Below are 16003 nucleotides of genomic sequence, written 5' to 3'. Positions count from 1 at the left end.
GCCCAATATAGTGCAGACTGACACATCAGCTCGGGTGAGAACCTCATTGGCTGGTATTTTGTCCTGTCACCTGATCTTCAGAAGCTAATTACATTTTAATAGAACACACTTGAAAATATATACATTAAGATACCCTATAAATGTAAATTGTATCTTGCCATACCAACATGCCACAAGTGCTTTGTGAAAACAAAACACAATGGTTAGCACTGCTGCCTCACAGCGCCAGGGACCCGGGTTTGATTCCTGGCTTGGGTGACTGTCTGTGTGGGGTCTACACCTTCTCCCCGTGTCTGCGTGGGTTTCCTCCAGGTGCTCCGGTTTCCTCCCACACTCCAAAGATGTGCTGGTTAGATGCATTGACCCGAACAGGTGCCGGAGTGTGGTGACTCGGGGATTTTCTCAGTAACTTCATTGCAGTGTTAATGTAAGCCTACTTGTGACACTAATGAATAAACTATAAAACTGAAGCATCTTGAAACATTTTGGGGTGGCATGGTGGCACATTCTTCCACCTTCTTCCATCGGGAAAAAGATACAAAAGTCTGAGGTCACGTATCAACCGACTCAAGAACAGCTTCTTCCCTGCTGCTGTCAGACTTTTGAATGGACCTACCTCACATTAAGTTGATCTTTCTCTACACCCAAGCTGAGACTGTAACACTACATTCTGCACTGTCTCCTTTCCTTCTCTATGAACAGTATGCTTTGTCTGTATAGTGGGTAAAAAACAATACTTTTTATTGTATGTTAATACATGTGACAATAATAAATCAAATCAAATCAAAATCAAATCAAAACAGTGGGACCAGGGACCCGAGTTTGATTCCCAACTTGGGTTATGTGGAGTTTGTACATTCTCCCCATGTCTGCGTGGATTTCCTCTGGGTGCTCCGGTTTCCACCCTCTGTCCAAAGATGGGCGGGTTAGGTAAATTGGCAGTGCTAAATTTTCCATTAGTATCGGGGGATTAGCAGGGTAAATGTGTGGGGTTACAGAGATAGGGCATGGGTGGGATCATTGAACCTGGGTTCGATTCTTGGCTTGGGTCACTGTCTGTGTGGAGTTTGCACATTCTCCTCGTGTCTGCGTGGGTTTCCTCCGGGTGCTCCGGTTTCCTCCCATAGTCCAAAGATGTGCGGGTTAGGTTGATTGGCCATGCTAAAATTGCCCCTTAGTGTCCTGGGATGCGTAGATTAGAGGGATTAGCGGGTAAATATGTAGGGATATGGGGGTAAGGCCTGGGTGGGATTGTGGTCGGTGCAGACTCGATGGGCCGAATGGCCTCTTTCTGCACTGTAGGGTTTCTATGATTCTGTGATTGGTGGCGCAGGCTCGATGGGCTGAATGGCCTCCTTCTGCACTGTAGGATTCTATGATCCTATGATTGTTTCATGAAATAGTATTTGTGAAATTAGTCAGAAACATGGTCAGCGTGACAGGTTTTAAAAAGCATCTTAAAGGAGACAGAAAGGCAAAACTGCACTGTTTTAAATCCTAGCTGGCTGAAGGCACAGCCTCCAAAGCTGGGGTAAGGGGTGTAAGGAGACCAGAGTTCCCAGAGGGGTTGGAGCTTACAGACACAAGGCTATTTCAGTTGATCGCCATTCTTCTGATCATACCTACCAGTGTTGCTCCGAAAAGAAAATGCCAGAATGTATCTAAAGGTACAATGATACTTTTTTGTGTGACATGAGCGGCGCTGTCAAGGCCAGCATTTGTTACCCAACACTCATTGCCCCTTGAACTGAGTGGCTTACTAGGCCATATCAGAGGGCAATGGAGAGTCAGCCACATTTGCTGCAGGTCTGGAGTCACATATAGTCCAGACCGGGTAAGGATGGCAGATTTCCTCCCCTTAAGGACGTTAGTGAACCAGATGGGTTTCTACAACAATCGATGATTGTTTCGTGGCCACCAATCAAGATGCTGCCTTTCAATTTCAGACTTGTTTTTATGAATTGAATTTTAATTCTGCAGCCGCAGTGAGAATTGAACCCACGTCCCCAGATTATCCTGAGTCTTTGGATTTTTAGTGCAAGGGACGTTACCACTATGTCACTATGATGTGGAGATGCTGGCGTTGGACTGGGGTATGCAGAGTAAGAACGACAGTCACCTGTAGTACTGAGACCTGGTGACGGGGGGGGGAGTGTGTTCCAGGGGCCATGCGATTGACGAGGACCCTATGGATTACCCCGGCAGGAAGCTGAGCCAATTGGCAGGAGGGTGGGGATTATGCGTCAAGGAGTTTAAGTTTCAAGTTTATTTATGAGTGTCACAAGTCGGCTTACATTAACACTGCAATGAAGTTACTGTGAAAATCCCCTAGTCGCCACACTCCAGCGCCTGTTCGGGTACACTGAGGGAGAACTTAGTATGGCCCATGCACCTAACCATCACATCTTTTGGACTGTGGGAGGAAACAGGGAGCACCCGGAGGAAACCCACGCAGACACAGGGAGAATGTGCAGATTCCGCACAGACACTGACCCAAGCCGGGAATCAAACCCAGGTCACTGGTGCTGTGAGGCAGCAATGCTAACCACTGTGCCACCGTGCCACCACAGGGCCTGGCAGTTGGAGCCTGCGAATCAAGAGAAGCAGTTACACTTGTCGTCTAGTCTTATCTTATTGTGCATGTGTATAAGTACTCTGCTGGCAATAAAGTCTTTGCAGTTAAAGCTGCATCGAGTTACCCTCGATCTATTACATTTGGGATTTCTTCTCAAAGGGAGAACAGTGGCCGAGTGCTGTTGTCACTTGACTCCAGAGACTGAGGGTAATGCCCTGGGGCCTGGGTTCAAATCCCACCATGTCAATGGTGAAATTTAAAATCAATAAAAATCTGGAATTAAAAGTCTAATAATGACAATTGTTGATTGTTGTAAAATCCATTTAGGGAAGGAAATCTATAATCCTTACCTGGCCTGCCTACATGTGACTCCCGATCCACAGAAATGTTGTTGACTCTTAACTGCCCTCTCAAGGACAATAAAGGATGGGCATTAAATGCTGGTCCAGCTGGCGATGCCCATGTCCCACAAAAGAGTAAATAAATAAAGCTGGGCCTATAGCATTGTTAACTTTACAACTAACAAGTGCCGCACCACAGAAAATCCAGTCCCACATCTTATTTTGCTTTTGATTCACTTAAGTAAGAGGACCGGAAATATCCCCCTAAAGCCAAAGGGTGGGATAATGAACAGAAACTGAACAGTGGGCGGCATTGTGGCACAATGGTTAGCGCTGCTGCCTCACAGCACCAGGGACCCAAGTTCAATTCCCAGCTTGGGTCACTGTCCATGTGGAGTCTACGTGTTCTCCCCGTGTCTGTGTGGGTTTCTTCTGGGTGCTCCGGTTTCCTCCCACACTCCAAAGATGTGCTACTTAGGTGCTAAATTGCCCCTTAATGTTAGGGGGATTAGGAGGTTAAATACATGGGGTTACAGGGGTAGGGCCTGGGTGGGATTGTTGTTGCTGCAGACTCAAAGGACCAAATGGCCTTCTTCTGCACTGTAGGGATTCTAGTAGGCTAATGTTTCCTGATACTCTGGAACTGAAAGAGAAAACTTTCGCTGGTTAAAAGTATTTCACCAAAAAAAGCTTTTAAATGTAAGTACTCAACTGTAGAAAGTCAGAGGGAGAATATATATAAGATCAAACTTTTTCCTTCATAACATCCGGGTCACATTGAGATAGAAACAAAAATCTACGATTAACCAGCCAGAAATGTGAACGATCACTTTTCCGAGTGTCTTGGTGTTTTGGAGACCATTTATAAATCAACTATTAAGTTAATCCATTTTCCAAACTGTACTTTGTAGCTTTGTCCCAAATAAATATAAATTGTTATGAGGGATGACATTTACTCAGCTGTTTTCCATTACAGTTTTTCGCACATCCACATGAATAATGTACCTAAAGCCCTTGAGATAACTTGACCTCTGAACATTGCCCAAAGAACCTTCCTGCATTTGGTGCTAACGGCGTGGCATACTCGTGTGAAACCTTTGCATGGCTGACGTGTCAAGCTTTCTAGATAAGGGAAACAGCACAAGACCTCCACGGGGACTTGTTTCAGGCAGATTGAAAGCACATTAAACGTGCTGCGTCCCAAAATGGATATAATCCATCACTTTCACAAGAGGTCGAAGGGTAATCCAAGAGTACTGTGGCAGATAGGGGTGATGCCCCCATGTATGTTGGCTATGGAAAACCTGTTTTCATTTTTAAACAGTGCAGCTGAGAAATGGTTCTGTTCGCTATTAGTTTACAGATGTTTACATACTCATGTCAAATGGGATTGAAAGACTTGCAATTCTACAATGCTTTGCCTGACCAGCAACAATCTCAAAGCACTTTGCAGCCAACAAATTTCAGTGCGGGCACTGTTGTAATATTGAATCCATGGTGCAGAAGGAGACCATTTGGCCCATCAAGCCTGCACCGAGAACAACCCAGGCCCTATCCTCGTAACCCTCCTAATCCCCCTGACACACTAAGGGGCAATTTAGCATGGCCAATCAACCTAACCCACACATCTTTGGACTGTGGGAGGAAACCGGAGCACCCAGAGGAAACTCAGGCAGACAAAGGGAGAACGTGCAAACTCCACACAGACAGTGACCCGAGGCTGGAAGTGAACCCAGGTCCCTGGCATTGTGAGTCAGCAGTGCTAACCACTCTGCCACCATGCTGACCCTTGCAATGAGTTTGCTTTTCAATGAGTTTGGGGGTGAAAATGATATTTGACAGCAGCATAACACAGGCAATGGCAAATCAGACACTTGTTTCCCAATGCACCCTAATGTCTTTGCCATTGAAGCCTGCTGTGAGCATCCCGAAGGCAAATATGTTGCAGGAGAGTCTTCTGAAGAAAACATTTGCAGGATTATGAGAAGGAACAGGGGAGTGGGACTAATCGTTAGCTCTTTCACACAGCCGAGACAGGCACAGATGGGCCAAATGGCCTCTTGCTGAGCTGCATAAGTTTAATGAATTGAGTATCATTTCATCCACATGTGGATGCACATATCCACCCATTCCACTCCTGCCAATGAACTAATAGGGGGGAAGATCCATTGCCCTGCCTCAGGAGTTCTTCACAATTTCACAATAACATGTATATCTTTTATTATCATCGAATCATAGAATCCTGCAGTGCAGAAAGCCGCCATTCGGCCCATCGAGTCTACACCAACCACAATCCCACCAGCCCCTATCCCCATAACCCCATGTATTAACCCTAGCTAGTCCCCCAGACACAAAGGGGCAATTTATCATAGCCAATCCACCTAACCCACGCATCTTTGGACTGTGGGAGGAAGCCGGAGCACCCTGAGGAAACCCACGCAGACACGGGGAGAACGTGCAAATTCCGCACAGACAGTGGCCCAAGCCAGGGTTCCTGGCACTGTGAGGCAACAGTGCTAACCACTGTGCCACTGTGCTGCTGTGCTCCTGCTCTTAGGAGTTAATTTTCAACTTCAAGGTCTGAGTGTAAATATGGATTAGCAGACTTGAGTTCATCTGATTTTTATCCCATTGATTTTGATGGAAATGAATATTGGTGGTTTCTATACTGGGAGGATGAGTCTTACACCTGCTCAACAATTCAATTGTTCAACACCTGCAATCCTTTTCTCATCACTCCGGCTATAACACTCCGTCATTACTCACTAAGACCACGCAGACATGACTATATCTTCTCTTCCTCTTCTCTATCTCCATTTCTTAGCTTCTCACCTCTGCTCCTTCAGCTGTTGCTGAAAAAAGACGCCATATTGTCGAAGACATTTGTCTTGCATTCACCAGGACAATTCACCAGAATACCAGTTTGGTGTCTGGCAAGTTGATCTGATGAAGGCAAGATGAAAAACTTTGACAAGAAAGTCTTTTTTTTCAGCAATGCCCAAATTCTGCACTACCAAAATGACTACTGACTCTTCGTTGGCTTGTGTTTCCAGAGGCAACCAACTTCACTTTGACTTATAGCAGGCCTGTGTAACCAATTGCATAGCTATTTATTTTAAGCTGAGGCCCGTTTGGTTCTTAGATTAGGAGGAGCAGAGGGACCAGAATTTAGACATGAATCCCCTTTCTGTAATCTCACCAATCCTCCATCTTCCCTTTCTCCGTTAATAGACTCACAAAAACCCAAGTTTATAACACAGCTTTTGCTCATCCTCCCAGCACGGTGGCACAGTGGTTAGCACTGCTGCCTCACCGCGCCAGGGACCCGGGTTCAATTCCAGCCTCTGTTTACTGTCTGTGTGGAGTTTGCATGTTCTCCCCATGTCTGCATGGGTTTCCTCTGGGTGCTCCGGTTTCCTCCCACAGTTTGAAAGACACGCTGGTTAGGCGCATTGACCCAAACAGGCGCCGGACTGTGGTGACTAGGGAAATTTTACAGTAACTTCATTGCAGCGTTAATGTAAGCTTACTTGTGGCTAATATATAAACTTTAAATACCCCCAGCTTTGACTTGGTGCCCATTTGGCCTGCTGTTTGCCATTAGCCTCCATGGGTGGGATTGTGTGTCTGCTGTGAGGAGAGGCAGGCACGCTGCTGACCCAGAAGCATGTTAAATAGCGCATGATGAAATCGAGCGTGCAGGGAAACATGGCAGGGGAACCAACCTTTATTTAACTTTTTGGATTCAAGGGTGTGAGAAAGGGGGAATGGAGTAAATACTGGATTAGGAGTTGAGAGTTTCAGGGAGTGGCCTGAGGTAATGTTTTGGGGATTTGAGGGAGTGTTTTGGGGAATTGAGGGAGTGTTTTGGGGATTTGAGGGAGTGTTTTGGGGATTTGAAGGAGTGTTTTGGGGAATTGAGGGAGTGTTTTGGGGATTTGAGGGAGTGTTTTGGGGAATTGAGGGAGTGTTTTGGGGATTTGAAGGAATGTTTTGGGGATTTGAGGGAATGTTTTGGGGATTTGAGGGAGTGTTTTGGGGATTTGAGGGAGTGTTTTGGGGATTTGAAGGAGTGTTTTGGGGATTTGAGGGAGTGTTTTGGGTGATTGAGGGAATGTTTTGGTGAATTGAGGGAGTGTTTTGGGGAATTGAGGGAGTGTTTTGGGGATTTGAGAGAATGTTTTGGGGGTTTGAGGGAGTGTTTTGGGGATTGAGGGAGTGTTTTGGGTAATTGAGGGAGTGTTTTGGGCATTTGACGGAGTGTTTTGGGGATTTGAGGGAATGTTTTGGGGGTTTGAGGGAGTGTTTTGGGGATTTGAGGGAGTGTTTTGGGGATTTGAGAGAGTGTTTTGGGGATTTGAGGGAATGTTTTGGGGGTTTGAGGGAGTGTTTTGGGGATTTAAGGGAGTGTTTTGGGTAATTGAGGGAGTGTTTTGGGCATTTGACGGAGTGTTTTGGGGATTTGAGGGAGTGTTTTGGGGATTTGAGGGGGTGTTTTGGAGACTTGAGGGAGTGTTTGGGGATTTGAGGGAGTGTTTTGGGTGATTGAGGGAATGTTTTGGGTAATTGAGGCAGTGTTTTGGGAATTTGAGGGAGTGTTTTGGGGTTTTGAGGGTGTGTTTTGGGGATTTGAGGGAGTGTTTTGGGGATTTGAGGGAGTGTTTGGGGATTTGAGGGAGCGTTTTGGGGAATTGAGGAAGTGTTTTGGGGATTTGAGGGAGTGTTTTGGGGTTTTGAGGGAGTGTTTTGAGGATTTGAGGGAGTGTTTTGGGGATTTGAGGGAGTGTTTGGGGATTTGAGGGAGCGTTTTGGGGAATTGAGGAAGTGTTTTGGGGATTTGAGGGAGTGTTTTGGGGTTTTGAGGGAGTGTTTTGAGGATTTGAGGGAGTGTTTTGGGGAATTGAGGAAGTGTTTTGGAGATTTGAGGGAATGTTTTGGGGAATTGAGGAAGTGTTTTGGGGATTTGAGGGAGTGTTTTGGGGATTTGAGGGAGTGTTTTGGGGATTAGAAGGAGTGTCTTCTGTGTTGGGCTGTGCACAGTGTGGAACACTCAAGATGTTATGTTTGGTTCCCTCTGTATCCCTTTGTGCACGGGTCAGCCCCATCTGCAGATAGGTATTATTTACTCAGCAGGGAGAACCTTTTCTGAGGAGAAGGAGGACAGGAAAGAGAGAGGGAGGAGGCCTAGTGACGTAGGAACCCCTCTCTTGCCTGTTGTCCCTCACAGTGCTGGCCATCCTGCAGGCAGCGAGGCATTAGAGGTCTCTGCATATGCCCTTTAAACTTCGATGCAGGCCACCATTGGACACAGCACCCACTGCTGGTGACCCAGCTGGCTCAAAGCAGCTGCAGTTTGCATTGGCTGAACCGTAAGTGGCCAACCAGCATCATATTGCGATTCTATATTGACCATAGAATCCCGTCAGTGTAGAAGAGGCCATTCGGCCCATCAAGTATGCACCGACTCTCTTCTCTCCCACCCTATCCCCACAACCCCACACAATTACCATGGCTAATCCATCGAACCAACACATCTTGGGACACTCGGGGTTAATTTAGCAATCCCAATCCACCTAACCTGCACAGCTTTGGATAGTCCAAAGATGTGCGGGTGAGGTGGGTTGGCCATGCTAAATTGCCCCTTAGTGTCAGGGGAACTAGCTAGGGTAAATACATGGAGTTATGGTGTTATGGGGATAGGGTCTGGGTGGGATTGTGGTCGGTGCAGACTCGATGGGCCGAATGGCCTCCTTCTGCACTGTAGGATTCTATGATTCTATGAAACCGGAGCACCTGGAGGAAACCCATGCAGACACAGGAAGAATGTGCAAACTCCGCACAGACAGTCACCCCAAGGTCGGAATTGAACCCGGGCCCCTGGCGCTGTGAGGCAGCAGTGCTAACCACTGTGCCACCATGCCGCCCTCGGGCAGGGCCAGGAATCGCAGCCACTTTAGGACTTGCCTGCCCAGCGCCCACGTCACGCCTGAAATTCTGCCCCATGTCTCAGATCTATGACCTCGGAATGAGGACTGTTAAACTTGCCTGATCCCAGTGGATTGCATTCACTGCAGAGTATTTCAGCATTTAACAAGCAAGAAGGAATGAGACATCAATAAGATGGATTACGCTCGGGTTATGGGTTGCCTGGCACTTGTACAGCGCTTGCACTGTTAGTGTGGAGTGCTGTTTTCTTTCCTTAATGACATAAGAAATCAAATGAACGCTGAACTTGATTGTACCGCAGACCAACAGTCCCCCGTAGGTAAAGGAAGAACACTCATCTGTTTTCACATCAACTTGGTACTTTGAATTACGGACATATTACACCCTTAAGTATATCAGTTTGGCTTTATGGGTCAGTTGTGGGGAGGAATCCGCGCTCCACATTTGCCACCATAAATTATCGTGGCATTTTGACAGCAGTTTAATACAGCTGCTCCTGGGATGTCCCTCAGATGTCATTAATCGTAAACCTTCTGGACACTTCGCTAACCCTAAAGGTGGACGTGACTAACAAGCCCTTCCTGACAATTCTAAATTGCATTCCATATTCGTGCTCCTGCGGACAAGTGAGGAAATATTGGCTCCTATTGGCTCGGGGATTTTCACAATAAATAAACTTCTCATTTTCAGAATCCTGTGGACTTGAATCCCAGAGCCTTTTTGTCACTTAATCAGAACATTAAATTCAACAAAAGAACAGTGCATTTGACATGATTACTGATAATCCACTGAAGGTCTCTGAGCAGCAAGCTTTTATCAAGCAGGCAAACCAAACACTGGGATGTCATTAAAGGTCTTTTGATCACTTAATGGGTTTTATTTTATTCATTCATGGGATATGGGTGTCAGTGGCTGGCCAGCAATTATTGCCCATCCCTCGTATTAATATTTGGAATGTTTCATTTAGTGTATTAGTGTCACAAGTAGGCTTACATTAACACTACAATGAAGTTACTATGGAAATCTCCTCATTGTCACACTCTGGTGCCCATTCGGGTACACTGAGGGAGAATTTAGCATGGACAGTGTGCCTAACCAGCACGTCTTTCAAGTGTAGGAGGAAACCGGAGCACCCGGAGGAAACCCATGCAGGTACAGGGAGAATGTGCAGACTCCGCACAGACAGTGACCCAAGCCGGGAATTGAACCCGGGTCCCTGGCGCTGTGAGGCAGCAGTGCTAACCACTGTGCCACCGTGATGCCAATGTGAAGTAAAAGTTTAGGCACCTTAACAACAATATACATCAGGGCTTTTAAAAAAGTTAAGATATATTCTGGCACACAATCAAATTTTACATTTTTCCAATTAAAATTATAGAAATAAAACAATGATGCAGTGCAGAAGGAGACAATTTGGCCAATCATGCCTGTGCCAGCCCTTTCAACGAGTTGTCCAATTAATCCCACTGCCCTGTTCATTCCGAGAGCCCCGAAAATGGTTCCCTGATAATTATATACTCTTTCAAAAGTTGCTTTAGAGCCTGCTTTCACCAGCCTTTTTGGCTTGGCTGAATGATCTCATCTAGTCCTGAAAGAAGCATTCTAGAGATGATGAGTAATGTTACAGAATTTGCCTGTGGGATCAGGTCAAACATTGGTTTTACAAAGTGCCTGATTTTACCGTTTACTGAGGTCAATGTAAGGTAAGACCAGCAGGAGCTGGAGTAGGCCGTACAGTCCCTCGAGCCTGCTGTACCAAACTATAAGACCTTGGCTGTTCTTCAACCCTCCCACTCCACTTCCCATACTATCCTCAAATCCCTTACCTCCCCGAAAAGTGACATGGTGAAAAATTGTGGTATCTATCCTGATCCCATCAATTTCCATCAGGGATCGGTCCGGTTAAAATGACACCCATTAGTCACTCCCCCTCACTGCAGTGCAGTCTGAATCAACAAGTACACTTGGGAGTAAATAAACTGGACTAAGGTATTTTTTATGAGGTCAGATATCCGAAAGGTTCAAGTTTCAAAGTGTTCACATCACCAACAATCTGTCCTGGTCCCTCCACGCCGATGCTATGGTTAAGAAAGCCCACCAACTCCTCTACTTTCTCAGAAAGTTAAAGAAATTCGGCATGTCCACTACAACTCTCACCAATTTTTACAGATGCACCATAGAAAGTATCCTTTCCGAATGTATCACAGCTTGGTATGGCTCCTGCTCTGACCAAGATCGCGAGAAACTACAAAGGGTTGTGAACGTAGCCCAGTCCATTACGCAAACCAGCCTCCCATCATTGACACTGTCTACACTTCCCGCTGCTACGGAAAAGCAGTCAGCATAATCAAGGACCCCACGCACCCCAGACACACGCCGGAATTCTACCGCCCCGCCTGCCATGGAATCGGAGTGGGTGAGGGGCGGACAACGGAAATGTCCATTGCCCTTGGGCAGGAATTTCCGGTCTTGCTCGAGCAAGCCCGTGAAATCCCGCCCATTCTCTCTTCCGCCTTCTTCCGTCACGAAAAAAGATACAGAAGTTTGAGAACGCATACCAACCAACGCAAGAACAGCTTCTTCCCTGCTGCCATCAGACTTTTGAATAGGCCATTCATATATTAAACTAATCTTTCTCCTCACCCTATCTGTAAATGCAACATTATATTCTGCACTCAATGCTTTTCTTCTCCCCTATGTGCTCCATGAACAGTATGTTTTGTCTGTATAGCGCGCAAGAAACAATACTTTTCTCTGTATCCCAATACATGTGACAACAATAAATCAAATCAAAGGTGCCTGGAGGATTTCATGTTCTAGAAGGGAACCATTGCATTGATCTGAAGCAGTTTTGATTTTATTTGATTTGATTTATTATTGTCACATGTATTAGTATACAGTGAAAAGTATTGTTTCTTGTGCGCTATACAGACAAAGCATACCATACATAGAGAAGGAAACGAAAGAGTGCAGAATGTAGTGTTACAGTCATAGCTAGGGTGTAGAGAAAGATCAACTTACTGCGAGCAGGTCCATTCAAATGTCTGACAGCAGCAGGGAAGAAGCTGTTCTTGAGTCGGTTGGTACGTGACCTCAGGCTTTTGTATCCTTTTCCCGATGGAAGAAGATGGAAGAGAGAATGTCTGGGGTGCGTGGTGTCCTTAATTATGCTGGCTGCTTTGCCGAGGCAGCAGGAAGTGTAGACAGAGTCAAGAGATGGGAGGCTGGTTTGCATGATGGATTGGGCTACATTCACGACCTTTTGTAGTTCATTGTGGTCTTGGGCAAAGCAGGAGCCATACCAAGCTGTGATACAACCAGAAAAAATGCTTTCTATGGTGCATCTGTAAAAGTTGGTGAAAGTTCCAGTTGTGGAAATAGATAATATAACTATCTTTTGCAAATGTACTAACTTGATGCCCTTTCCACCTACAGAACATGAAGTGGATGGAGAGGACTCAAAATTCCAGTGTGTTTCACAACTTACCATCTGAACTTCCACCAGGCATGGAAGAAACCTTGTTGAACAATTCCATGGAGGATTCCTCAAGGAGGACAAACCTGAGCTGTATAACTGGTGGGAGGCACACTTACATCTTCCTGCTGATCCCTGTCATATACAGTATCATCTTTGTGATGGGGGTTCTGGGAAACAGCCTGGCCATCGTCGTTATTTATTATTACCTGAAGCTGAAAACAGTTGCGAATATCTTTCTGCTGAACCTGGCTCTGGCCGACCTGATCTTTGTGGTCACCTTGCCGCTCTGGGCTGCCTACACGGCCATGGAGTACCACTGGCCCTTTGGGGGCTTCCTGTGCAAGATGACTGCCACCGTGCTACTGCTGAACATGAATGCCAGTGTCTTCCTGATCACTTGTCTCAGTATCGACCGCTACCTCGCCATTGTGCATCCCATGAAATCGAGGACCGGGCGCACCTTAGTCCATGCATGGATGGCGTGCATCACGGTTTGGATACTGGCTGGCCTAGCAAGCCTGCCCGCCATGTTTTTCCGCAATGCCTTTCACTACCCCGACTGGAATAAAACCATCTGTGCTTTTCATTACCCAGAGCAGAACAGGACTCAGTGGGTGTTTGGCATGGCTTTGTTGAAGACCCTGTTGGGGTTTCTAATTCCCCTGGTAATTATTTTGATCTGTTACTCACTAATTGTGAAGAGCTTACTGCAGGCCTACCAGATTGAAAGAAGCAAGCCTGTGAGCAACGAGGCGTTCAAACTGATTGTGGCTGTTGTGGTGTCCTTCATTTTGTGCTGGCTTCCATTTCAGATATTCACTTTCTTGGACGTGCTTTCCCGTCTGGAGGTTATCAAAAACTGCCACATCCCTGAAGTTGTGGACACCTCCATACCCTTCACCATCTGCGTGGCCTACTTCAACAGCTGCCTGAACCCCATTCTCTACGGATTGGTTGGCCGCACTTTCCGGGAAAAGTTCTTCCTTCTCCTGAGGTGCGTGCCCCCCAAGATCATATCTCACCCAAGGCTGTCGACCAAGATGAGTTCGCTGTCGTATCACACCCTTGAATCCCTGAACGCAATGGCCAAGAAGTCGGTCTCCTCAAGCGCGTTTTAAGCTGCCCTACTTCCCCAGAACATTGGGATTTCAATAAAAGATGTGGCGCAAATATATCATGAATGATCTGCAGTTGATAATGAGTTTGAACAGAGCAATCAGGTTCCAAGACCCAGCCGATAAAACCAAGGGTTCCATCACTAGATTGAAATTGCAATCTGCCCCTTAGTACTGGGATTCATTTCCCAATTGTTCGATAATGCTACCTCTGCCAGTGCTTCCCAAGCACTGTGCAACTTGTTCTGGCCTTTGGCCAAATTGCCAGTCTCTTTTCTGACAACCTAGACCATGAAGCATCACAACAAAGTCGAAAATATTCCTCATCCAATTTCCATTCAAGTGCACCACCTTCCAGCAGGAGTAACTGGATCGGGAATCGGGATTGTGAACATAGACCGTTAGAACAAGCACGCCAGGGCCTGCTGCAGCACACCTCTGCTCTCGAGCTGACTCAGCCCCCAACCCTGGCTTCGTTTCACCCGGGTGAGCCCACGGAGAGGAATTTCAATTCATAACTTCAACCTCGCTGTTTAATTTCATGAATACGATGTTCTACACTTTGCTACGGGCGTGAAGCTTCTGGAAAGTGAGCACTGCTCCACAACTTTTGACCAAAGAATTATTCTGTGCTCAAGTCGGGATTGGACTTGGGCTGGTATTTTATGTAAAACTGCAGATAATGGTCGACAATTAGCAACCTACCATGGGCCGTTAACTTCTGAATTCTGTGATTCAGCTAGTGTGAAGCAGAAAGCAAATAGTGTGCAAAACAGAAGGTTCCGGATAGTCTTACGTTTGTTCGGGAATTCCGCCACAAGCGAACAGCCTGCCGTCTTCCACCGCCGGGAAACACGTGGCTAGGCCGGAAAATCTCGCCCCTTGTCTTAGATTACTAATTTAATATATTCTACATCCTTAAAATAAGGGCCTGTTAGTTCAGTTGGCTAACCATTGAGACACGGGTTTGATTCCCATTCCAGCTGAGGTAGATTTAGGACCTGCTTCCGAGCCCTGCCCCTTAGAACTGATGCAAACGACTCAGGATGAAGCATCAGCAGACATTAAGGCAAGGACCGGCCTTCGGGCAGAGAACAAGGGATCGTGAATCTCTGGAACCCTTTTCTTCAGAACGCAATGGAAGCAGGATCTTGGAATAGCTAGATAGATTCTTGATTAACAAAGGGAATGAAAGGCTATTGCGCTGGCAGGAATGTGGGGCTGAAAACACGGTCAGATCAGCCATGATCTTATTGAATGGCGGAGCAGACTCAGGGGTGTAAGTGGCCTACTCCTTCTCCAAACTTATACCTTCGTACGACAATTGTAAAGTATGCAAAACACTTCCGAAAAATTAGCAAATTAACCGTTAGTTGCTGAACCATGCTTTTAAGTAAGGTACTCTAAAGAGACACATACACGCCAAACAATTACAAGCCATGGTGTCCTCAACCACACAATTAGAAATTCCACAGCCACATTTAAAGTACTAACATTCTTCTCAGTGTTGCTTCTGTCAGTAGACAGGAGATGAAATGCAAATAAGCTAGACTCTCATCTTTCTCTGCCCAGAAGACAGTAAACAATAAGCTAATTAATGAGCTGTTTCATCATCCATAGAATCTCCAATGCAGAAGGAGGCCATTCGGCCCATCGGGTTTGCACTGACCACAATCCCACCCGGGTCCTATTCCCGTAACCCCATGCATTTATCCTGCTGATCCCCCTGACACTAAGGGGCAATTTTGCATGGCCAATCCACCTAACCCACACATCTTTGGGCTGTGGGAGGAAATCGGAGCACTCGGAGGAAACCCACGCAGACACGGAGAGAACGTACAAACTTCACACAGACAGTGACCCAAGCCGGGAATCAAACCCGGGTCCCTGGCGCTGTGCTAACCACTGTGCCACCTTGCCGATTTCTCTGACCAGAAAACAGTAAACAGTAAGCTAATTAATGAGCCTGTTTCGTCATCTGAATTGCCTGCTCTGACCCACTGGGTGAGGAGGTCGCCTGTACAGGTCAATTCTCCAACCCACATTCCTTCTGAGCCAAGCTCCTGACTGGGGCCAAGGGGTCTCTGCATTCACCCTGAAAGAGAGGAAGATATATCATTGTGCCAATAACTTTGCTGTTTGCTGCGACCGCTTCTCTGTCCAGGAAATCAACCAATAGAACTTTATTCAGTACGGTGCAGTTTATCTGCCATTAGCGATTCAAATGTAGAACCTTTCAACCTGTGTTAAATCTTGCTGTGCATGATAATTTATTGTATCTGTCCTGTTTGCTGTTGCATTTTTATCAACACACGACTTTTAAGTGAAGCGTTCTTCTATTATCGCTAGTTATCTTGAATAAAATAATTGTAAATATTATGTAGTTCATTACGTATCATTGTGAACTGGCTCCATTGTTTGATGTGGAGATGCCGGTGTTGGACTAAGGTAGGCACAGTTAAAAGTCTCATAACGCTGAGTTAAAGTCCCTCCACTCACCTGAAAGCTCGTGATTACAAATAAACCTGTTGGATTTTAATCTGGTGTT

The 16003-nt window shown here is 46.2% G+C and overlaps 1 protein-coding gene across 1 annotated transcript in view; it reads left to right on the top strand.

The window, feature by feature from the left end:
* agtr1a (angiotensin II receptor, type 1a) overlaps positions 1–15750 on the top strand; it is a 44431-nt gene extending 28681 nt beyond the window's left edge. Inside the window, exon 2 of the mRNA XM_078201916.1 lies at positions 12298–15750. Within this exon, the coding sequence (XP_078058042.1) occupies positions 12301–13458 (1158 nt within the window). The 5' untranslated portion in view covers positions 12298–12300 and the 3' untranslated portion in view covers positions 13459–15750. The remainder of the gene's footprint in view (positions 1–12297) is intronic.
* The last annotated feature ends 253 nt before the right edge of the window (positions 15751–16003 follow it).

Source organism: Mustelus asterias, chromosome 3, assembly GCF_964213995.1.
Source record: "Mustelus asterias chromosome 3, sMusAst1.hap1.1, whole genome shotgun sequence".
Taxonomy (NCBI): Eukaryota; Metazoa; Chordata; class Chondrichthyes; order Carcharhiniformes; family Triakidae; genus Mustelus; species Mustelus asterias.
The sequence above is the reverse complement of the archived record's forward strand: the minus strand, read 5'-3'. Positions and strand labels throughout refer to the sequence as shown.